Source organism: Accipiter gentilis, chromosome 3 (genome assembly GCF_929443795.1).
Source record: "Accipiter gentilis chromosome 3, bAccGen1.1, whole genome shotgun sequence".
Classification (NCBI taxonomy): Eukaryota; Metazoa; Chordata; class Aves; order Accipitriformes; family Accipitridae; genus Astur; species Astur gentilis.
The window spans coordinates 41,136,115-41,160,903 of record NC_064882.1 but is presented as its reverse complement, the minus strand read 5'-3'; the positions used below and the strand labels follow the sequence as shown (position 1 = coordinate 41,160,903).

At 44.1% G+C, this 24,789-nt stretch overlaps 1 protein-coding gene across 7 annotated transcripts in view; it reads left to right on the top strand.

Annotated features, from left to right (window-relative positions):
* Positions 1–2,062, top strand: part of MAEA (macrophage erythroblast attacher, E3 ubiquitin ligase) — a 52,709-nt gene extending 50,647 nt beyond the window's left edge. For all 7 annotated transcript variants that reach the window (XM_049794245.1, XM_049794291.1, XM_049794256.1 and 4 more), the window contains 2 exons: positions 223–418; positions 841–2,062. In XM_049794245.1, coding sequence (XP_049650202.1) covers positions 223–418; positions 841–936 — 292 coding nt within the window. In that variant the 3' untranslated portion in view covers positions 937–2,062. The remainder of the gene's footprint in view (positions 1–222; positions 419–840) is intronic.
* Positions 2,063–24,789: the final 22,727 nt, after the last annotated feature.

Here is a 24,789-nt window from a genome sequence, read left to right as displayed (position 1 = left end):
CTTTACCTGTAGAGGGTGCCAGACAGTTGTTGCTCACTCTTGTTCCTTGAAACAAAGGAAGTGCTTGATTCTTGTATGTACACATTTAAACTTGAAATAAATGGTCCTGTACATTCTAATAAGCTCGGCTATATTTGCACACTTTACTATCTTTTTTCCAGTGTATGTCATTAATTGGTTTTGCATTCTGTGGTGGTTGTTCCTTAACTTGCTGTTAAACAGACAGTGTTATAAAGAGGATGGGAGCTCAAAAAACCCAGACTGCCCTGTGTGTAGCAAATCCCTGAACAAGCTGGCTCAGCCTCTGCCTATGGCACATTGTGCCAACTCCCGACTAGTCTGCAAGATTTCGGGGGATGTAATGAACGAAAATAATCCTCCTATGATGTTACCAAATGGATATGTCTATGGATACAATGTAAGTGTTGAAATCAATGACTTACTGAAGTCTAAAATAGCAGTGGTTATAATAACTTTCTATATCAAAATAACAGCTTATAAACTCAGTCAGAAAGCTAGAAGTATCTTCTATAGTAACAGAAGAAAAGTAACTTCTTGCAGTAATTTCTAAAGGACTGTATATTTATGTGATTAAATTGGTCTTCAACGAAGCTAATGTCTGATCAAATATATGAATTTATAACAAGAAATCAAACGGCATTAGAAATCTTTCCCTCTGGAGAGTGAAAGTATAAAATAAGTAACTTGTGGGCAAAGAAGTTTTGACCTCAGACTATAATATTTATTTTTTTTAATTAAAAAAAGGTTATTTGCTGAACAGTTAAGTAATGCTTTGGGATACTATTGTGAATATTATCTTTTGATTTCATTCTTTTTCAGTCTCTGCTTTCTATTCGTCAAGATGACAAAGTAATTTGCCCAAGAACCAAAGAAGTCTTCAACTTCTCACAAGCTGAGAAAGTCTACATCATGTAGGTCCATAAAACACATGATGAAGTGCCGCTGGAATTTTGACACAGTGTATATTGGCATACCCTGTAAAGGGGGGGGCCTTAATGTGTGGCAAAGAAGCAAAACCTGCCACCTTGGGGATCAGACCTGTCGGTGGCATTATTGTTTCTTGCGACCAAAGATCAATGAGCAACAATAAACACTCTTTAAAAAAAAAAATTAAAAAATTAAAAAAAAAGAAGAAGAGGGGAATTATGACTTAAGTTTGTACTTGAATAAAAACAAAAACAAATTTTGATTGTTAAGGTTTTGTAACATAAGGTCAAAAATTGGACTCTTCTCAAAAGTACTTTCATCTTCTAAAGGATAACTTTCTTTAAAGATGGACACTTGCACTGGGGGAAAAGTTACAACAGATTTGAAATTAAATCCATTTTTCTTCCCTCTTTTTCACAATTGTCCAAGACCCTTTTGTTATCAAAGATTTCAGTACTACCAATATGTTCTCCTTTAATCTCCTCTTTGCCTTCTTTATGATCCTCTCGTGAAGTAATCCCGAAAGTGAACTATGTAACTTATTTCCATGGGAAGATATTGGTGTCTTTGACACAAGACTGGCTTCTCTGGAGGATCAACTAGGGACTGGTTTGAAGGAGTATGAAGTCTTTTTCCAAACCCAAATATTTTAAGGAGGTTGCATAAGTATCAAGAGGAACTGAGAACATTTCAGGCAAAATCCAATGCTTGTTTAAATGTTCTTTTTCCAGTCTACCATAGTGTTAAAGTCCTTCTAAAGTTATTAGTTATGTGCATAGGGTTCAATATGAAATCATTAGTGCTACTGCCTTATTTCTTGCTTTGAGAATGTACTCACATGAAAATGAGCTGGTATTCTTAAGTGTTGGGCGAAGTTTCTGAAGATGCCTTGCAGGATGATTACATAATTTTAGGGTCTAAATAGTATTCATTACTGAAACTAATAGTTCAATTTTAACAACTACAGAACACATCCTTATGACTTTTCAGAAGAATTAAACCATTGTAGTTTAAACAAAACCATATTGTAGAGGTTTGTATTTAGCGCTTATTTTTGCATGTTGATGTTGATTAGCTAATAAAAGATTGTAAATGTAAAACATGTTAATAAAAATTGTTTTCCATTTCTTGATTATATAAAATTAGAAAGCTGCTTTGTATTTAAATGTAAAATAATTAACTCTTTTTATAAGGGTCTCTCTTGAAAGGAGTGCCACTTCAGAATGTTGTTTTCTAGTGTTCTGTAAGATTAAAAACAAACAAACAAACCAACAAAACAAAAAAACCACCACCACCCCACAACTATAAATGTCGTTCTTCAGGCTCCAACATTAGAGCATCTCAGTCAAATATCTTTTTTTTTTTTTTGTTTAAACTTTTCATATATGAAAGTACACTCTAATCTACATTCCTGTCAATTTTTTTCTGTCACTTCTTAGAAGACTACCTAATGTCCTAGAGACTTTCTGTTAATAAAATTTTGTGGGAGATGCTAGGTGTGAGCTTTTGATGCGTGACCGAGTGCTTTAAAGAATGCTAACAAATAATAGGGGAGGGACTACACCTTCTATTCATGTTCAGTACTCAGAGATCACAGATATATAAACTGATTGTATCAGCCACTCTGAAACTGTAAATACAGTGGGATTTCTAGTGAGGTATGTCTGAAAAGGTTCAGATGCTTTGGAACAGCTTTATCTGGAACACTGCAGAGCTGCCAGCTTGGCAGAGACCAGTGTTCCTGTACTTACTGCTGGAAGGGCCTGTTTCCCTCAGCTTTTTCTGTAGTGGCAGATTTAGCCATTCCTTAGAACAAAAGCAATGTGCCAAGAGTAGGTCGAGGCAGATAATGAGTGAACTTGCATCAGTAACTGGAGTAATTGGCTCTCAGTTTAAGCAGGAACTGATTTCTTCCTTCCTCCTGGGGTAAAAGTTGAAGCATCATCAACTCAAAAGGGGGGAGGACATCACCCTGGGGAGCAGCGTTGCTGAAACCCAAGTGGAACAGCTTCTGTTTTTCTTTGGCAGACTATTCACAGCATTGTAGCAGAAGGGCTCAGTTAACTTTGAAAATGGCAACCTTGCTTTTCCCTACTTTATAGAAATGCATAAAAGGCCAAAGCAGGGGGGAAGGGGTAGATTTCTTATCAGCCCTGAGGAAATGCATGGTGACTGCACAACAATTGCAGGGCATGAAAATTGTTGCTTTTGCTTCTCTTAAGTACTATTTAGAGCTGTGGCTTCCTGAGATTTCAGCCCTTTTTGCTTTCTGTGGCCTCAGCAGAGTGGTAGAGAAATCCACGCTCCCAAAAAAACTAGTTTGGGAAGGGAGGGGAGGAGAGCAGCTGTCCTACAACAGGAGGGGGCGTCTCTATGGGAAGTGACATTTCAGAGGTCAGGTACCAACGTGAGGTCCGAGTCCTTGATGTGGTATGTTTTAAAGAAGGTGCTCTGGAAAGAGCCTAGGGGAGCTTCAGCTGTTTTGTTGGCCATGATTGCTCGCTTTAGAAATCTCTAATCAAACAACCTGTTTTGACTACAGCAAGACCCGTTTGATACAGGCGGTCGGTTGTAGGCTCCTGCCTGACCCCTGTGGACTGTGTCCAGGGCATGCACCTATAGCCTGGCTTTCATTCTCAAACTTGCTCTGGCGTGACTTAAGAAGCCTTCCAGCTTTATAAGGGTCAGAATCGGTGGCAGGGATGGATTGCTTTGGTGCAGCGTGGAGTTCTGGTTTGTATTCCACGCAGCCTTGAGCTCAGAATCCAGAGGTGTCAGTTCGTAGCTCCTATCACAGGTGGCTTCAGACATCAAACCAAGAGCAGTATGTGCAGGCTTACAGAGGCTTTCCTCAACAGTTGAAAGTTTGGGTAAAGATCTGGTCAAACCTGTCTCATTCTAGCAGGGTCTCGCACAGCGGTAAGATTGTAAACACAGGACGGGGAATCAGTTACACAACCTGACTGTAGCCTGATGTCAAAACTTCAGCAAATACGGCCGTAACCTGCTATACAGAAACCAGGCCTTTTCTGCCAGTTGTAGATCTTGTGTTACCAGCGATGCCTGTGTTTCATGTCAATCAGAAAGTGGCCATCGGCTACTTTAGATGAGATTCCTCATCTTTTTTATGGATAACTTGCGTCGTCTAAATGCCTGCAGTGTGCTGAGGTGGAAGACAAAAGACAATCCTTTTATGTCCTTAAGGGTACAAGTTACTGCTTGTACAGTGAAGGACATTCTTTCAAAATGGAAGAGGTTGATTAGTAAAGCGAAGACTCTCTCCTCTCAACATCTGGGTGAGCTGTAAATGAACAATATCCTTTACTGTGATGTGTTTTCAGTATTGCCAAGCAATTCAACAAAATGAGACTTGAGGCTCTGGATTTTGGTTATGGTGTTGCTGTGTGAAGGCGACAGTTTGTCCCAGTTGCGGCCAGGACATGTTCCTCTGATTTTCACAGTTAACACCGAGGTTGAGAATTTCCTTTAACCTTTCCTTCTATTTGTTGTGGTCCAAACCCCTAGCCTAAATGCTGAAGATTCTGCAATATTGAGAAAGGAGAGAGAGGTATTGGTAACTATTTGTATTGGTAGCTGTTCATATTGACTGTTCACGATGCCGCGGGCTTCTTCAATACCCGTTTCAGCTTGAAGGGATTCCATTATGTACCAGGCTGAGGAGGCTTCAAGATGCTGAGATGGCAACACTTTGTAGGCAGTTAGTAGTGAAGCTGATACCATGCTCAGGCAAAGCATTTGGCAGGAAGCTTTAAAGACCGATGGGCTGCTATGGTTCTGGGGGTTTTTAATATTATCAGAATGTCCTTTCCTACTCATTAATAAGATTACTTCTCGGAAAAAAAGATTATTTGGTAGAGGAAGAATGACAAAACTATGTACAGCTGGTAATAAGCCAAAAGGAAGCCTTTGAACATTCGTAATAGACAACCGTTCAGAAAAAAAAATAATACTGTGGCTTTCTTTTTTCCTGCTTCAGGTAGCCTGAGCAGAGTATGTTGGGAGACGCACCAAACGCTTTTATCAGGGCTTGCTTTGAGACCCGTGACTACACCGTGATCTTGTGCACTTGTGTCTCCTGTAGCACAATACAGAGGTCACTTGGTGTTTAAATCTCTTCTGTCCTGTTTTTCCATGTTCTGTAATGAGGTATCAGATACAGCTCAGCATGTAGTTTCTTCCTGCTATGTCCCAAAGTCTGCAGCACAATTAACACTCTGTCCCAGAGGCAGGCTAATGGCCCTTTTGGGCTTCCCTGTTTTGGTCTTGTACTCCTTAGGCCAGGGTTTTGGGTTGTATTCTCCAGCGTACTCCACCCCGAGGCCGGTTTGTTTTTTTTTGTTTACCAGGCTGTGAAGAGTGATTTTTCTGTGGTGTGACTTTCTGGCATTTGGTACAAATAATCTGCATCTTTAAAGGCAAAACAAGGCTTTAGTGACAACATGCTGTCCCAGCCGTCTAGCTCCATGGTTTCTGAATTAGTGAACCAAATAAACCCCAGCCCAGATCAACAGGATAGTTGATCAAATCTGATCTTTATCTGATCCTTGAACAGGTAAACTGCAAGTAGTGTCTTCTGGTCATTGAATTCTATAGTAACTATTTGTTTCTATTTGTTTCTATTTGATGATGAGGGGCATCTGTGGTTAGATACTCACCAGGATCTCCCTGCCATTATGCTTTGCCAAAGATTCAGTGGCTGGTTCTGCAATATGCATCAGGCATGCTGAAAAGGAGCAATTTTTAAAATTTATTCATTTATTTTAGAGAATTGGCTCTGTTAGCTAAGCTTTGAGAATTTTTCAGCAGCTTAACTTTCTCCTCGTTTTAAGAAGAGATATAGGATGGGCAGAGGTGGACAGCAGCATCTCTTCTTATCTCTTTACTAATGTATCTTCTTATAGCCAGGTAGGTGCTGTAAGTAGAATAAAGTATCTTTGGCACAGTCGGGGGAAGAAAATCTGCAGTCATGGCCAGCATGAGGGAGCAAGAAGCTACAGCCCAGTTATTGCTGGATGTGAGGGCTGAAAGGGTTTTTTGGCACAATAGCTATAGAGCCAATGCAAAGTATTTCTACGTTGCAGTTGACTTTTGTGAGAAGTTCAACACATGTCTGAGCTGGTCATTGAAAAAAACTCATCTGAAGAGATCTAGTCCTGATTTCAGTTTGAACTGAATTCTAAGTCTCTAAACAGAAGTTCTTTCTTTCAAAAATGCAATTAATCCTTATCATTGCTAGCTAGCAACAAGTTAATTTGACTGAGGAGCTCACAGTTTTGAATAAGGTATTTCAGACTCCACCATAAAATCCTGCTATTTGACCACATTAAAATTATCAGAGATCTGTATCCTAAGCCAGAGGAAATCAGCTGTAGGATAATTAGCACCACAAGAAGAACAATAGGAAATAGCAGAACAAGAAGAAATAAAAAAAGCTGCTGAACAAGAAAAGCTGTTTGTTTTGACTTATTAAACATGAGAACAAGTGTCAGGGTAGAGTTAAGAAATGCTATCAGCCAGCTATCTTTCAAAGAGATTAAAATAACTACAGGAGTTTTTAAAAGTGCAAGTAAGAGGAAAAAATTAACATGAAACTACTATGTGGTAGACATCCAGCCTTGATTACAAAACTACACCCAGCACCTTGCTGCTTGCTCCTAATAAAAATGGCAACGTTCAGCGTGGGTGGGTAGGGTGGAAAGGGAGATAACACTGAGAAAAACTGAAATAACTTAGCAACATGGAACTGAAACAAAACGTGTGGAAGTCACAGAAACCAAGTGATCGCTCTCCCGGAATTGTTAATTGTTCAGATCTAACGGAAAGAAGCTGTTCTAGTATCGAGCCTGGGGATGGTATCACATGAATGGAGACCCTCTAGTGTAGTCGCTGGTGTTTAAGGGGAGGGGAGAATAAAAAATCATCCTGAAGGATAAGCGTGAAGGGGAGATATTTACTGAGGATAATTATGCCATACCACCCTGATGACTGCTGTTGTTGAGTCTTCTCAAACAAAATCCAGCTGCAGTGCAGTATTACGTGTGAGGACATCAGCTGACAACTGGAGAAGATGGGAATTCGAAATCGCATGAGGATCTGGCTAAGGGAGATGGGATAAAAGGCAGCGTGAAGGGCAGGGTAGCTGATGGGGTTCCTCAGGGATCTATCGTGGAGCTGATGCTAGTTGTTCCACAATAAGCAGGAATGCGTTGATGGGATAAAAAGAGTAGATAGCCTCAGCCCAGAGGGTGCTGGAACATTATCAGGAAGAAAAACAGGTAACCTTGAGGACTAGACTAACAAAAAAATGAGATTGTTTTAGCATTACAGGTCATGCAGCTGTTGATTAGGACCTAGCTTGAAAGAGTCCTCATCATACACCATGGTCGTGGAGGGCTTTGGGCCTCCCGTATGTTGCACCTTTGAAACAGAGGAATGCAACCCTAAAATGGTGCTACCATCGGCATGAAGGAGCGAGGGCTGCAAAGGGGCCTGGTGCCGCTTTGCTGGAGCTAGAGTGCAGTCCTGCTTGCTCATGTCCAGATCTCTTAGGCTGAAGCTGGAGCAGAGGGAGCACAGAGCTGGGCAGTGGAGTGGACTAGAAATCCCTTCCCAGCCCAGCTGGCTCAGGATAAGACATTTCCTTCATTCCCAAATTAATATGGAAAACCAAGGCTGGTTAAGCGGAGGATAACACACGAGGGGCTGGAACCTCCATCTGTACCTACTTCTTGACCCTACTTCCTATCCCACAAGACTAACTTTTTTATTGTGCGTTTCTCAGGGAAACAGTTTTATCCACCCCACAGAGCAGAGGAGCAGATTTTCCCAGGGAGCTCATCTGAGTTCCCAGCCAGGACTTTTTCCTGACAGAGCCAGAAGGAAGAATGAGGAACGATGATAAAGTCTATTCACTTCAGGACAAAAAGATCATTAACTAACTTAAATATTTTGTTCCCCACCCATGGAGATTAAGCACAATCATATAGACAAACTCCCCAAAAGGAAATAAACAGATAATAAAATCAGTAGACAATTTCCTTTTCCTTCTTTGCAAACCACAGCACAGCCAAGACCAGACCTGTGGGAAGTTCTCCAGGGTGCACATGCGTACCCCATATGGAGAAGTCTCCTCTGTTTAAAGTAGCAGCTTTAGGGACTCAAACCGTAGAAATATTTTATTAAATATTGAAGGGGGGGTCAGGGGGGAATTGGTCTTAGGAAAGCTCACGCTGGCCTGGATGCAGTCGTTAAGGAAAACATTATATAGGGCTCTACATTAATTTTTTCCTGGTAGACCATCGCCCTGGTGTTGTGCTGTAATACCCGGCTAAGCTGACCTCTCAGCTGGAACCAGGCCGGCTCCCCCAGCTCTATCCCCTGCTGACAAAATTGCTGCGGAGGAGGGTGAAAACCCAACCGGCAGGCTTTGAACCACCGCCTGCTTGTCGCTGCCCCTCCTCATTTTGGAAGACTGGGTGGTTCCTCAGAATAAGCTGATTTGCTGCGTGGTGTGGGAGAAGAGTCCGTTTCTCCGTGAGGACTGTGACGTGATTTTCCCGCTCGTCTGTGCACAAGATCTCGTGGCCACCAGCAATTATTTGATCCTATTCACGGCCATAAAGGACATGAGTTTATAGGGCTGACTTCCACCATAGGAAACGGAGAAGAATTCAGGCCGGGCGGTGAGGTGATGCACCAGGAGAGTGTCCCTGTGGGCGGCTGCTGGAGCGAACGAAGCAGCAGCACTGGCTCGCGCTGTCTCTCTGCCAAGCGCGGAGAGACACCTGAGCAGCACGAGGATACATGTTACGTAGAGAAGGGTAATCCACAGCTCTGAGCGACTTAGTCTGGCGTAATTTTCCTATTTCAGGAGTATTACAACCTGGTTCTGACTCTTTTCTGGAGTCGGCATGAGGCTTGAGCAGAACAGCCTTGACGTGCCTGGAGTCTGTAAATGGATCTTGTCCTCAAAGCGTTTGCAACTTGACCATCATCTGGGTACGGAGGGTGCCTAGAGCAGCTACGCTGCTAACCTGCGTGTGTGGAAACTGAGACAGAGCCAGCTCCAGGAGCAACAGCCCTGGAGCAGGATGAATACCATCAAGTGTGTGATCTCATCTTGTTAGACGGTCAGACAGTGAAGAATAGAGGGGAACGGATGTCGCTGATGAAAATCTGTTGTTGGGGGTTTTTTTTCAGGAGCACTTTGTAAATGTTGATCTCAGATATACATATGCTCTGATGATCCAGACTTTGTGGTATCTGTTTACTTTGAATTTCACTGCCATATCCATTGCCAGCCATCTATCTTCAGTGATGCATTATCCCGATTCCAAAAGCAGTGAATAAAAAGGGTGCTGTTTTTACAGAAGAGCTAATTATTCAGCTTAACTGCTAGGGATACAAAAAAGCACAGTAGCTACTGCTGAATCGCTGTGTTTTGCTCTTTCAGTGAATAACAGACCTTCTTTGACGTAACAGCTATAGTGTCTTAATTTTTATAATCACTGGAAAGAATGTCACCTGCCCTGTTAAGAGAGATATTATCCTACCCTGGCCAAAACATATTCCCTATCTCTGTGTTTGGAGCCCTCTTCTGAGGAGGTAAAATTAAGAATTCCTCGCTGAAGTAAGATTAGCAGTTGCTGCATCCAGAAATACCTCTCTTATTCTAAACCAATTAGCAAAGGATAATGGCTGGTTTCTTTTGCGTCAGGAAACCATAAATAACATAGCCTGTGATCTCTGTGTTTGAGGATGTGAGATGCGGGATTAAATTTTGATCTGAATAAGGTATTCGTCTGAATTCTTTCCCTCCACACCTTGTATTTCCAGGCACAGCGTGAAAAGAAATCAGAGTGCTGGTACCATTTTTGTCATCCAGGCTGAGGAAGCCAAGAAGAACCTTTGGGCCAACAAACCTAGCACTGAACGTTCAGGTGTCTATTTAAAAATTATTATGCAAAATAATACCTCCATCTAGAATCTGACAAGTTTAAAATGAATCGTTATTTTCATTATTTCACCCTATTAGAAAAAATCAAAACATCAAAATTCTTCTAGCAGCTAGGATAAAGATTATGGCCTGGTTGCACATTGAAAGCAGCAAAACAGAGCTTTGGGCTCCTTCAGAAGGTCTCGCACTCAATTGAAGTGATACTAAATTGCCTAGGCTAAAACGTAAAGTCTCATAGAGCAACGGTTTCTTGAATGTTCTAAAACTTTGTGCAAATCCCCTTAAATATACCGGTATGGATCAAGTCTCTTAAAATCCCAAAGATAAAAAATGCAGCCTCACAGCTCCGTCCGCTCCAAGCAGTCCTCCCTGCTGTGGGCAGTTCGAGGGGCTGCTCTTACGGCTTCTGCCCTCAGAGGAACCTTCCTATCACCCGTATCGGTCCTTAGGTAATTGAGTCTCGAAATTGGGAACATTCCTGGAAACACAGGAGTTGCTTTTAACTCAAGGACTCTTCAAAGTGCCATAATATCCTTTTTTATAAACTCTATTTGCAAAATACTCTCCCTCCAGCCTGTCCTCTCTCCAGGATCCACTGACAACTTCATAGCAGGGGTAGTCGGGGCTCCTGCTTTAACATTTACTGTCTAACTGAGTCACTAGGTTTTTCATATCCTGCCACCTCTGTTTTGTGTAAAAAGTCTTCTCCGTAACTTAATGCCTTCCAAAAGAGCCAGGAGCCATAGATCTCCAGTGTCCTGATTTTAGATGTCGAGTCTCAAAACTATTTACAATCCAGAGTTGTTTGGCAAGAGCACATCTGTCAGAAAAACATCATCATGAGACAGAGAATCTGTTTCCTCACTGGTAAAATATGTGCCTGGTTTCCAGTTTGAATTCATCTTTTGTTTCTTGTGTTTTTCACTGCTATACTCAAGACCATTTAATATGTGGTATTTTTCCCTGAAGATCCTTTTATTTTATGAATCCGTTACCTCTCAAAACTATTTAAGTCTTTACTTACAGGCACTACTGCAACCATTTCTTTTCTGCAGTTTGCTCTTGTACCCTTCCTGTATGTCACTGATTTATTTTTTTTTAAAGAACTTTGGAAAATTTATATTATTTTAGTATTGGCTGTGCTGTTTACACTTTTTACAGAGGTAAATGTCCACTACTTACAGCTTTTTGTTATCGCTCTGAAACTGTTTAACCCTGCTGTTGCCACAGTGTGATTCAATATAATATAGACATACTTGAAATAAGCTGGTGGTTCTGAAATAGTAATAACTGCCGCTTTTCTAAGCAGTAAATCCAGAACATGGATGAATGTTAAAGTATTCCTGTGCAGTTTGAGGCCAGTTACCTAGGACACTTTTGAAGAGACAATATAGTGTATTTTTGCAATATATGCATTTGTTTTGCTAAGCACTACAAACAGGTTTTTATTGCACCGTGTAAAACAGAATCCAGGCAGTGATATAAGCATACGGGGATGAGAGAAATCATATTGATTGTAGATAATTTGGATTCCTTGTTTGTAGTAAGTAAGCTTACACTGCTTTTACACACATGTGAGTGGACTTCTCAGCATTTGCATCGTTTCCTCTGGAGCCACTTTAACCAACCTGTGGTTGTGGTGCCCATGGCAGCACTTTGGCAACTCAGTTGTGATTTCAGTTCACCATCGTTGGCCTTTCAAGAAAGAGCCACTTCTCTGCCCAGGTGCAGTTATTTTAGTTCTAATACAAAGGGGAAAAGAGGTTTTTTTCCACCAGCTTTTTGGTGCTATCAAGTTTTTTTCATTAATTTCTTAATAAGCCCAAATATCTTCCATGCATTTTTGTATTGGCTTAAGAGTTTTGGGGTTTTTTTTGTTGGTTTTGGTTTTGGTTTGGGGGGTGGTAGTTTTGTTTGGTTTAGGGTTTGGGGTTTTTTTTTGGGGGGGGGGAGGGGTAGATAAAAGCCAAAGTGTGCCACTAGAAACTTTTATGCTTTTATGTTTTTCTGAAAGTTTTTCTACATCCATTTTCCTCTACAAGCACAGGGAAAGCCGTGAGTCATTCTGCTTGGAAAATACCTTCATCTTCAGTGCTTTCTCGGAGAGAAGTATTCTCTTTTTAATTGTCATTAAAAGTAGTTTGCTTCATGTGATGCTCAGGAATGCCTTCTTCAAATTAAATCTCTTCCTTGCCTATATTATTGCAAGACTCTGATCATGCTAAAGACTCTGATCTGTTTAAAGACTTATTTCTCGCCTGGACACAGTATGGCCTTGCACATAGAAGACGCAAGAAGAGAATATGTGAGAATGTGTTGTGAGTGGAGGTCTTAAGCAACATTTTATATATATATATGTAAATGTGCATGTGTGTATACAAATATAGCATGCCATATTTACATGTATGTGGCATAGACATATATATTTTTTTATATGTGTGTGTGCGTATACAAAAATTTTAATTTCCACCTTTGATTGCGGAAAACCCCTGGGCACTGGCTTGTATCAGAAACAGTGTGGCCAGCAGGAACAAAGTGATTGTTAGCCTGTATTTGGCACTGGTGAGGCCGCACCTCGAGTCCTGTGTTCAGTTTTGGGCCCCTCACTGCAGGAAAGACACCGAGGTGCTGGAGCGTGTCCAGAGAAGGGCAACGGAGCTGGTCAAGGGTCTAGAACACAAGTCCTATGAGGAGCAGCTGAGGGAGCTGGGGTTGTTCAGCCTGGAGAAGAGGAGGCTGAGGGGGGACCTCATCGCTCTCTACAACTGCCTGAAAGGAGGGTGTAGTGAGGTGGGGTAAGTCTCTTCTCCCAAGTAACAAGTGATAGGATGAGAGGAAATGGCTTCAAGTTGTGTCAGGGGAGGTTGAACTCGGTTATTAGGAAAAATTTCTTCACCTAAAGGGTTGTCAGGCATCGGCACAGGCTGCCCAGGGAAGTGGTGGAGTCGCCATCCCTGGAGGTATTTAAAAGACGTGCAGATGTGGCGCTTAGGGACAGGGTTTAGCGGTGGACTTGGCAGCGCTGGGTTTACGGATGGACTCGATGCTCTTAAGGGTCTTTTCCAACCTGAATGATTCTATGATCTTCACGAGTCACCCCTAAGGTTTTGGATGAGAGCCATCAAACCCATTGCCCCAGCTCAACGCTCCAAGCCTCTAAGTTCAAATCCTCCACTTCAAAAAGAAACCAAAAGCAAAAAAAAAAAAAAACCCCTTGCTGACAGCGAAAACGAGATGCTCCCTTGCAGGGACACCTTACAAACACCGAGCAGGCTTTCTAAGGCGGTGCTTTTTTTTTTTTCCCCAGGAACATCCAGCTCGGCCCCAGCTCTTGCCTTGCCGGAATGGCGAGAGGTTTTCCTGCATTGCCATCTGCTGGGAGCTGCGCCCAAGCGCAGCCCCGACGCCCCCGGCCCCTTCCCGGGGGGGAGTCCCGGTGGCTCGGCGGGGATGGGGGATGCTCCCTCCTCCAGTGAGCCCTGTCTGCAGGGTTCCTCCTGCGGGTGCTTTAAAAAACCGCTGGAAATGCCGCGCCGGCTGCTTGCGTGGGGGAAACGGGATAGGATTTGTGCGTGGAGTTAAGTAGGCAGGCTTTGGGGGAAGGGGGGGGGGGGGGAAGTTCAGAGCTTTGTAAAGGTCATTTTTTGCTCTTCTCTGAAAATGTGAGGTGCTTGGTACTTCTCAGAGCTCTGCGAGCATGAGTAATCAGTTATAAAATCCTCCCCCCCCCCCCCCCCCAAAAAAAAAAGATAGAACTTTAAAATTTATTTTTAGATCAAATAAAGTATTTTCAAAATAAATTTAGAAATTTTTTTTCCTAAACAATCAGGAAGCTGTGGCTCTCAGTGGCTGTGCCTCTTCCACGGCCATGTAAGAATGCGGTGACAATAGCAATATTTTCTGTGATTTAAGATGCAAGAAGGCTGTCACAGTTACCCAGCGCAGACTGCTGCTGGCAGCGCAGTTTCCTTTACTATCCCCATAGATCTATCTTGTCCATTTGAAATTACTGAGTGCAAGTTTTGTGTTTAGATTTAAAAAACCCAAACAGTTTCCTAGATCTGGAGCAGAACTGGACATTCGGAGCTCTGCAAGCCCGTGCCGGAGGCTGTTGAAGGGATTGCTCCAGAGCAGACTCATGCATACCCGCAGATCACAGATTCATACAGATTCTGCCAGAAAAAAAGTCTCACCCTGGCTACATTTTACTGATGTATGAATAACTGACCCATTTTTTCATGGAGGAAATTATTAGGGGATCAAAAAGGTTGTTTTCTCATCTACCATCCCTCTTGGAGGGGTTGACGTTTATGGCGCGCTTAATAGCAAGTCAAGAAAACTTTGTGTATAGTTTACAGAGGCATATTCACCACTGCTTTTTCTATATTTTGTATCAGTTTTACTGTTACGACTTGTGCAAAGAGGAAAAGTAGCAGTGATTCATTGAAGAGGCCTTTTAATGCTTGCATGAAACAAGCAGAAACACAGAATACGGGTGGCGGCATGAGTAACGTCGCTGAGCTCGCGCTGGGGCAGGGACGTGTTGTTGGAGGTGCTGCAGCTCAGGGGATGGAGTCAGCAGCCCAAATCCTGCACTCAGCTTTTCTGGGAGGCTATCACACGGTCTTCTTAAAATCAACTTATTCTTCGTATGCGTTGACTGTATCTGCAAGTCTTGTTCCACACTGTATTGAGGTTCAATTGCCTGAAAGTTTGTGAAACATTTTGGGAGTCTTAGTAGTGCACACTATAAATGAATAGCTGTATGTTGGTCAGTGGGACTGTCATGATGCGCTTGCTGCAGGAACTGAGGGCACACAAAGGGCACCTAGTACATGAAACACGAATAGATATTCTCCTATTCTGCTCCCACCTACATATTGAGCCACAGAAGTGCAAAACACCTCCTTAAAAGCATAAATAAATTAATGGCTCCAGACAGTTCACAAGACTTGCTACCTTCTTTTCAAGACACTTCCTTCTTCCTTTTAGTTATGCTTCAGTATTTCCTTTTCTCTCGAACTGTGGTCTTTGCACTCTGGTTTTCTCCCAACTACCTTGTAATCTCCTCAAGCCAGGGAGGAGCCTGCAAAATCTGACCTGTATAAATAATCTCTTCATAAAAACAAAGCATTCTTTTATCATAATAGTAAAAGAAAACTCCCTACAAAAGCTTGTTTTGATCCGTGTGGCTTTCTTGGTCACTGCTCATAAAAGATGATGGATATACCAAAAAGGCCTGAAGGCTGAGAGCATGCTCGTTTGGGCACTCCTGGTGCTGACGGAATACAGTGGATTTTGACGGATGACTGAGGGCTCGCTCCTTTTTTATTGATCGCAATATCACTGTGGGTTCAAGCTACCTGGTGCATGAACAGGACAGAGACATCTGAAATGGAAAACCACTGATCGGGTGGGTTTGTGCAATGGTTTGTGCAATGGCTGTGTGACACGTGCAGACCCATCGCCTGCCTGGGTCCGATAGCAATGACAACAGTTTCACATCAGGAATGGACTTCATCACTCCCATTGTGACTGGAGGCAGCGCTACAGATTTTAGCAGCTTCAGAGCAGTTCTATCCTTTTCCACATCCTTGGGAAAAGAACTAAAAAATCAATTCTTTTGGGTATCTGAAGCCACAGCTCCGTGCAGTCTCTCATTCAGAGAAACCAGCTCGAGTGACCGCAGTTCTATTACAGGCTGTGGCTTTCCAAGGATGGGACAGCTCAGACATCAGGCAGAAAGAGCTTCAAAAACATACCACCAGTGAGTCAAAGTGACACCCAGTCCAGTCTCTTTAAGTTGTTTAAGAAACTTCTGCTAACATCGTACGTTTGAAAGCAGTCCTATTTGCATATGTGTGAAAGTGGCATTTCTGTCACTGTATGATTTAGCATCAGAGGGTCTTCAAGCAGAATTTGGGCTGGATTTCCTCTTATTGGAAGCTTGGGGTTCTTCTCTTCCTCTGCACTCTCCTCTTCGATAGGTTAACAAGTTTTAAGCTCTTCCTTTTCTGAACCACCTGATCTGAGTCCTGCCTTACAGGCTGCTACGTCCCAGACCCCCAAAGATACCTGCATGCAGTGCAACGGGGTGTGCCTTGATCTTCTTTGGGTGCATTCATGTAGAAATACTAACGTCTGATGGGGGACATATATTGTCTAACACAGAAAAATGCTCATTAGGTTCCAGTTAGAGTTTGCATAGATCTTTCCCAGAAGAAAAAGCAATTTACCCTCATTGATACTATTCAAGTTTGTCAACGTTGGCATGCAGTTTCAGGAAACGCTGTAGGATCATTTTAAAAATTATCTAGACATGAATATAAGCTATGTGTAGGAAGGTGCTCCTTGATTTGTGATGGTTCTCCTACAGCTATTCCTGCCCCATCCAACTTACAAATGGTTATTTAATTAGTGATCTAGACCATACAGAACAGGTTCATTCATCTCCTCCTATGACAGAATTATAAAATGTTACAGTAGGCTGAAGTGTTGTCACAGTCAATATTTCACATAATTAGAGGAGGTCGCCAAGTATCTTTGGCCTTGCATTATTGATGGTTTAATGAATAGACGATTGCTCCTTTGAGAACATCCATTTAAATATAGTCTGTACCCCTTATGAGGTAGTTCAGAGCTTTCAAATAACTGTCATCCTTTTGCTCAAATCAAAACAGTGGTTAAGCATCTATTCATCTCACATAGAAGGTCAGTATTTTCTTTGCAACCCAACTGGCACAAACTCTGTGACAGTTTAATATCAGTGTTTATCGTGTTTCTGCATGTTCAGGCCTGAAACCAAAGTTATTTTAACTCCAAATTATTTGCAGGGAAGCTTTTTTGCCCAAGTTCCATTTTGGCAGGAAAAGAAACCCTCCTTTTTAATTTCATATCATTAAGCTTAATACAGCAATCTCAAACGTTCAGTAGGGTTTCTTTCTGCCTGACATGCACTTTTATTGCAAAGTTGGAAAACAATCCCAGGCAAAGAATCATCAAGTAAAATGGTGGAAGTCTCTCCTACCTAACCTTCTTTTATAAAAAGACTACACCATAAAATTTAGTATTACACAAAATTCTGAAACAATCCTTCCTAGAGCCATCAGTTTGACTTTTAAATTTGTGATGGAACAGCCAGACCCAAATAATTGGTGTCCGTGGACAAAATTCTAGGGTTTTCTTTGCCTGTGTATTGGGCCAAAGGTACTGGACCAACTGGAGGTGATCTCTGGATGGACCAACTGGTGACGCCTGGAGATATCTTGTAGAACATTCCCATTGCAAATGCCTCTTGCCAATGATGATAACATTAGGTATCCTCAAGAGGTGGTGGACAGGACAGTGTTTCTGGGAGAGTCTCTGCTCCTGCAAGGTGTCACTCACTTTGGAGAAATCGCAAAGCGTAACTGTGTTGCTCTTGCTGATCTGTCAGCACAGAAGTAAGAAATGCAACTTCTTGAACCAACAACCTGTCACAATCCGCATGACATGAAGCTCCAGATTTAGGCTTTGCTGAAACCAGGTGCAAACTGATAGCAACGTTCAACCTTAAGGCTCTGAAGGGATAGCAGGTGGTGTTTGGTCCTGCCTCTGCACTCCACAGAGTCCTGGGGTCCCCTATGCTGAACGGCCCAGAACAGTCATGTCAACAGGAAACCATTACAGGTGCATAGTGGTTGTGACTTTGGCAGCTAAATTAATTCTTTGGCGTTCTGGCTGCCTTCAGCCTTTTATCAGGTTGGTCCAGATGAAGAGAGTATGGAAATATTTGAATGGTGGATATTTACCATGTTCATTAAAAAGCAGAAGGGGAAAGAAACTCAGAAACTTGAGCAAACACAATTTTATGTAATTGTCTTTGATTTAAAAAAAAAAAAAGAAAAAGCTTAGCTCTTGCTGGGATTTGCCTAAGGGACTACCATGAATGAGTTACACAACTCAGCATTCATCAACTGATTCTTTTGCAAAACCATATGGCTCCTTGCAGGGATTTCTTTAAACATTATGCATGGATATGAAATTGGTGCCTTTGTAGATGTCAAGTCTTGAGTTGCTTGAGGCTTATTTTGAAATACTGTTTCTAGATAGTACAGCAATGCTAATTTTGCAAGCAATAACCTAATAGAAAGCAGTTGTTCAGGCACTTTCAATCAAATTAGGAAGAGAAATAGAAAAATAAGAAATATTGAAAGAGTAAACTGATCTAAACTTTAAAGATGACCTGTGCTATTCTGTGTGGCTTTCACGTGGAAATCTGTTTTACTCGGTGGAAGGCAATGAGGAAAGGAGAAACATTATTGAAAAGTAAGATGTCATTGGTTTCACGTATCAAATCAGAAATAACAGAACCACAGCAAAATGTATGTATTCATTTACTGCAGTAAATTTGGTTGAAAATACAAGTTCATTTCTTGCAAAAAGTGTTTAGTGACGTCTTCCCCTACCTCAGGAGCCAGCGGAGAGAGCTGCAACACCAAATCACATACATTACTTCCAACACATGCCTTAACTGTGGCTTAATGGAAATACCTTTCAATTATCTGGTAACATTTTCAAACAGGAATAGATATTTTAGATGTCTCCCTTCTTTAGGATGTTCAGAGAAGGTACCTGCAAGTGCTTAATCTTTCCCAGTGGTTGATCAGCACTTTCAGAGATGAGGGTCTGCAGACATTTCTGATTGAGCACCCAAAACCAAAAGCAGGTCAGGTGCTACCACGAGTGAATCCAGGGCAGCCTCACAATCTCCGGTCACTGAACCATGCTTGTGTGGCTGGTGCAACGGGAGACCAGAATACAGACAAATCTTTTAACCTCTCTCTCACCGTAGATGACCCTCAGGGCAGGAGGGACATGCCCTCAGAGTACAGCTGCATGCAGAGTAAAATGCTGGATGCTTTCCTGCACATGGGAAAAGGCAAGGGAGCACTCTGGTGTGATGGGTTAACCCTGGCTGAACACCAGGTGCCCACCAAAGCCATTCTATCACTCCCCCATCCTCAGCTGGACAGGGGAGAGAAAATATAACAAAAGGCTTGCGGGTCGAGATAAGAACAGGAGAGATCATTCACTATTACCGTCACGGGCAAAACAGACTCAGTTTGCAAAATTAACTCAATTTATTACAAATCAACCAGAGCAGGGTAATGAGAAATAAAATGAAATCTCAGAACACCTTCCCACCACCCCTCCCTTCTTCCCGGGCACAACTACCCTCCCGGATTTCACCACCAAGCCCCCCCAGCGGCACAGGGGGACAGGGATGGGGTTTATGGTCATCACACGTTATTTTCTGCCGCTTCACCTCCTCAGGACGAGGGCTGATCACACTCTTCCCCTGCTCCAGCGTGGGGTCCCACCCACGGGAGACAGTCCTCCATGAACTCCTCCAACGTGGGCCATTCCCACGGGCTGCAGTTCTTCATGAACCGCTCCAGCATGGGTCCATTCCACGGTGTGCAGTCCTTCAGGAGCACACTGCTCCAGCGTGGGTCCCCCACGGGGTCACAAGTCCTGCCAGAAAACCTGCTCCGTGGGTTCCTCTCTCCACAGATCCGCAGGTCCCGCCAGGAACCTGCTCCAGCGCGGGGTTCCCACGGGGTCACAGCCTCCTTCGGGAACCCACCTGCTCCGGCCTGGGGTCCTCCACGGGCTACAGGTGGATATCTGCTCCACCGTGGACCTCCCTGGACTGCAGGGGGACAGCCTGCCTCACCAGAGGCTTCACCACGGGCTGCAGGGGAATCTTCGCTCTGGCGCCTGGAGCATCTCCTCCCCCTCCACCTTCACTGACCTTGGTGTCTGCAGGCTTGTTTCTCTTACATGTTCTCACTCCTCACTCCGGCGGCTGTTTCTCCCTCTCCCAACTTTTTTCCTTCTTAAAAATGTTATCACAGAGGCGTTACCACTATCACTGATTGGCTCGGCCTTGGCCGGCGGCGGGTCCGTCTTAGAGCCGGCTGGTATGGGCCCGCTCTCTCTCGAACACAGGGGAAGCTTCCAGCAGCTTCTTACAGAAGCCACCCCTGTAACCGCCCCCCCCGCTACCAAAACCTTGCCAGACAAAACCAATACATCTGGTTAACCACATTACCCAACCGCAGCATAGTACATACTGTGCTTTAAGGATGGGACCCAGTCAGGTAACACTCCCCTGCTATGCTCAGTACCTCGGCTTCTCTCTTACTGCTGTGATCCTTCATCAGCTTCTCTCTCCATATGCTGACGGGTTACCTGTAACATTCATCAAGCAGTCTGATGTTCTCAAGTGGAAGGTATGGTACAAACACAGTTATGCTCTAATACTCTCCTTGAAAGTCCTGACAATTGGGCTCTATTCACCATTGTGTTTCCTTCCAGTTTTTTAGAAGTACCATTTAGATAGGGCTACACAGTAACAATCCTCTCATCCCTGTAATCTTCTAAAGCCAACATAATTTCCAAGTGCTGCAAAGTGGAGGATCTTTCCCAAAGAGAAAAATCCATAGTTTACACCACTGGAAGCCAAATGTCACAAAGCGCTGGTGTCGTGGTTTCAGCCCGGCCGGTAACAAAGGACCACGCAGCCGCTCGCTCACTCCTCCGCCCCCCTCCGGTGGGATGGGGAGGAGACGGAGGAGAGAAAAGGAAAAGAAACTGGAACCTCGAGGGTTGAGATAAAGGCAGTTTACTGGGACAAACACAAAAGAGATTACAACAACAACAACGGCACTAATGAAAAAAAGGTATACAAAAAGAGTGATGCACAGTGCAACTGCTCACCACCCGGGACCCGACGCTCCGCCACTTCCCCCACCGAAAAAACAGAGACCACCCCCCGGCCCGCTCCCCATTTATATACTGGGCAGGATGTCACATGGTATGGAATAGCTCCTTGGCTAGTTCAGGTCAGCTGCCCCGGCTATGCCCCCACCTCCCAGGTTCCTGTAAAAATTAACTCTATCCCAGCTGAACCCAGGACATTATCCACCCCTTATTCTATACCATCTACATCATGCCCAGATCTTACTTTTTTTATTTTTTTCCAATCAACCACTACAACTTTCCTTGTCTTATATATAAGTATATGGACTCCACCCCCTGACCTCGCACACACACACATGGTGTTCCTTTAGCCTATGGGCTATCCCTCTAATGTGTCCATTAATTTTGGGGCTCTATCTGTTGTAACAGTTCTTCAGGATAAGAGAGAGATGGTGTGAGATGTTGGGTTGTTGTACGCTGCCTCTGGAACTTGTGGCTAGTACATTTGGTGCAACTCATGCCCCTGGTTTGCAGGTCGAAGATGTTGATCTTGAGGAAATTGGTGGGTGCCAGTTCAAGTTCTATCGCTGTTGTACTTGGCTCAGTTTCAAAAGTCCATCCTGTAGTCATTTGGATAATTCTCACAATAATACCCTTGATATGGCATATAGACACTATAGATACAATGACATGCATTGGCAGGTTATTTAGCAGTTAAATATCATACAGCCCAATTCACTGGCTATTCTCTCCCAAAATCAAATCTCCCTGAGGTACACATCGAACCTCCCCATCCTTCTGCATCACCCACCAGGTGTACCCAGGTCCTTGAGCAAAAACAACCCCTTGAATGGGTTTGCTTCTGCTTGAGGGAGGACTAACCCAGACTGTCTTTCCTAACATACTCCTCATGCGCACTACAGGGACTTTATTCCCTTCTACAGTATGTGGATCTCTTGGTTGGGCGGGGCCAGCCCGATTGGCGGATCTTCTAGTATTAACTAACCAGGTGGCTTTTGTTAAATGTGTATCCTAATGTTTGAAAGTTCCACCCCCCATCGCTCTCAATGTAGTTTTCAGCAGTCCATTGTACCGTTTAATTTTCCCGGAGGCTGGTGCGTGATAAGGGATGTGATACACCCACTCAATGCCATGTTCTTTGGCCCAGGTGTCTACGAGGTTGTTTCGGAAGTGAGTCTCGTTGTTCGACTCGATTCTTTCTGGGGTGCCGTGTTGCCATAAAATTTTCTCTTCAAGGCCCAGGATAGTGTTCTGGGCAGTGGCATGGGACACAGGGTATGTTTCCAGCCACCCAGTGGTTGCTTCCACCATTGTAAGCACATGGCACTTGCCTTGGCGTGTTCGTGGGAGTGTGATATAGTCAATCTGCCAGGCCTCTCACTGTTTATATTTCAGCCATCGTCCTCCATGCGACAGGGGTTTTTGCCGCTTGGCTTGCTTAATTGCAGCACATGTTTCACATTCATGGATGACCTGTGAGATAGTGTCCATGGTCAAGTCCACCCCTCGATTTCGAGCCCATCTATATGTTGCATCTCTTCCCTGATGGCCTGAGGTATCGTGGGCCCACTGAGCCATAAATAGCTCACCTCTACGTTGTCAGTCCAGGTCCACCTGAGACACTTCAATCTTGGCGGCCTGATCTGCCTGGTGGTTGTTTTGATGTTCTTCAGTGGCTCGACTCTTGGGTACATGAGCATCTACGTGACGTACTTTTACCACTAGCTTCTCTATCCGAACAGCGATATCTTGCCACAGTGCGGCAGCCCAGATGGGTTTACCTCTGCGCTGCCAGTTGTCCTTCTTCCATTGCTGTAGCCACCCCCATAGGGCATTTGCCACCATCCACGAGTCAGTATAGAGATAGAGCACTGGCCACTTTTCTCTTTCAGCAATGTCTAACGCTAGCTGGATGGCTTTCACTTCTGCAAACTGACTCGATTCACCTTCTCCTTCAGCAGTTTCTGCGACTAGTCGTGTAGGACTCCATACAGCAGCCTTCCACCTTCGATGTTTTCCCACAATGCGACAGGACCCATCAGTGAACAGGGCATATTGCCTCTCATTTTCTGGCAGTTTATTATACAGCGGGGCTTCTTCGGCCCGTGTTACCTCTTTCTCTGGCGACATTCCAAAATCTTTGCCTTCTGGCCAGTCCGTAATCACTTCTAACATTCCTGGGCGACCGGGGTTTCCTATGCGAGCTCGCTGTGTGATCAGTGCGATCCACTTACTCCACGTGGCGTCAGTCGCGTGATGCGTAGAGGAAACTTTCCCTTTGAACATCCAGCCCAGCACTGGCAGTCGAGGTGCTAAGAAGAGCTGTGTTTCAGTACCAACCACTTCTGAGGCGGCTCGAACTCCTTCATATGCTGCCAAGATCTCTTTTTCAGTTGGAGTATAGCGAGCCTCGGATCCTCGATATCCCCGACTCCAAAACCCCAGAGGTCGGCCACGGGTCTCCCCAGGTGCTTTCTGCCAAAGGCTCCAGGTAGGGCCATTCTCCCCAGCTGCAGTGTAGAGCATATTTTTAATATCTTGTCCTGTCCGGACTGGCCCAAGAGCTACTGCGTGAACAATCTCCTGCTTAATCTGTTCAAAGGCTTGTCGTTGCTCAGGCCCCTATTTAAAATCGTTCTTCTTCCGAGTAACTTGGTAGAGAGGGCTTACAATTTGACTGTAATTTGGAATATGCATTCTCCAAAAACCCACAACACCTAAGAAAGCCTGTGTTTCCTTTTTATTAGTCGGTGAGGACATAGCTGCTATTTTGTTGATGACGTCCACAGGGATCTGACGACGCCCATCTTGCCATTTTACTCCTAAGAACTGGATCTCCTGTGCAGGTCCCTTGACCTTACTTTCTTTTATGGCAAAACCAGCCTTCAAAAGGATTTGGATTATTTTCTTCCCTTTCTCAAAAACTTCTTCTGCCGTGTTGCCCCATACGATGATGTCATCAATATATTGCAGGTGCTCTGGAGCTTCACCTTTTTCTAGTGCAGCCTGGATCAGTCCATGATAAATGGTGGGGCTGTGTTTCCACCCCTGGGGCAGTCGATTTCAGGTGTACTGGACGCCCCTCCAAGTGAAAGCAAACTGAGGCCTGCACTCCGCTGCCAAGGGAATGGAGAAAAATGCATTAGCAATGTCAATTGTGGCATACCACTTAGCTGCCTTTGATTCCAGTTCATATTGAAGCTCTAACATATCTGGCACAGCAGCGCTTAGCGGTGGCGTGACTTCATTCAGCCCACGATAATCTACTGTTAGTCGCCATTCCCCATTGGATTTCTGCACGGGCCATATGGGACTATTAAAGGGTGAGTGAGTCTTGCTGATCACTCCTTGGCTCTCCAGTTGGCAAATCAGCTTATGGATTGGGATCAGGGAGTCTCGGTTGGTGCGATATTGTCGCCGGTGCACCGTCGTGGTAGCAATTGGCACCTGTTGTTCTTCAACCTTCAGCAACCCCACAACCGAAGGGTCTTGGGAGAGACCCGGCAGGGTAGACAGCTGTTCAATCTCCTCCGTCTCCAATGCAGCTATACCAAAGGCCCAACGGTACCCTTTTGGGTCCTTGAAATACCCCCTCCTGAGATAATCTATACCAAGGATGCACGGGGCCTCTGGGCCAGTCGCAATGGGGTGTTTATGCCACTCATTCCCGGTTAGACTCATTTCAGCTTCCAATACGGTTAGCTCTTGGGATCCCCCTGTCACACCAGAGATACAGATGGGTTCTGCCCCTTTATAACTAGATGGCATTAGGGTACATTGTGCACCAGTGTCCACTAGAGCCTTATATTCCTGTGGGTCTGATGTGCCAGGCCATCGAATCCACACTGTCCAGTAGACTCGGTTGTCCCTCTCCTCCACCTGGCTGGAGGCAGGGCCCCTCTAATCTTGGTTAGAACATCCGTTACTCACTTTCTGCACACGTAAATCGGAAGTCCCTTCAAGGGGATCAGAAATGAGATCAGCCCATCTACTGTGTCTGGGGGACTGCTCACGGGAAACTGGAGCAGCAGTTTTCCAAGAATTCTCTTTTCTGGTTGCTTTTTCTCGCAACTCCTGTACCCGTGCATCCAAGACTG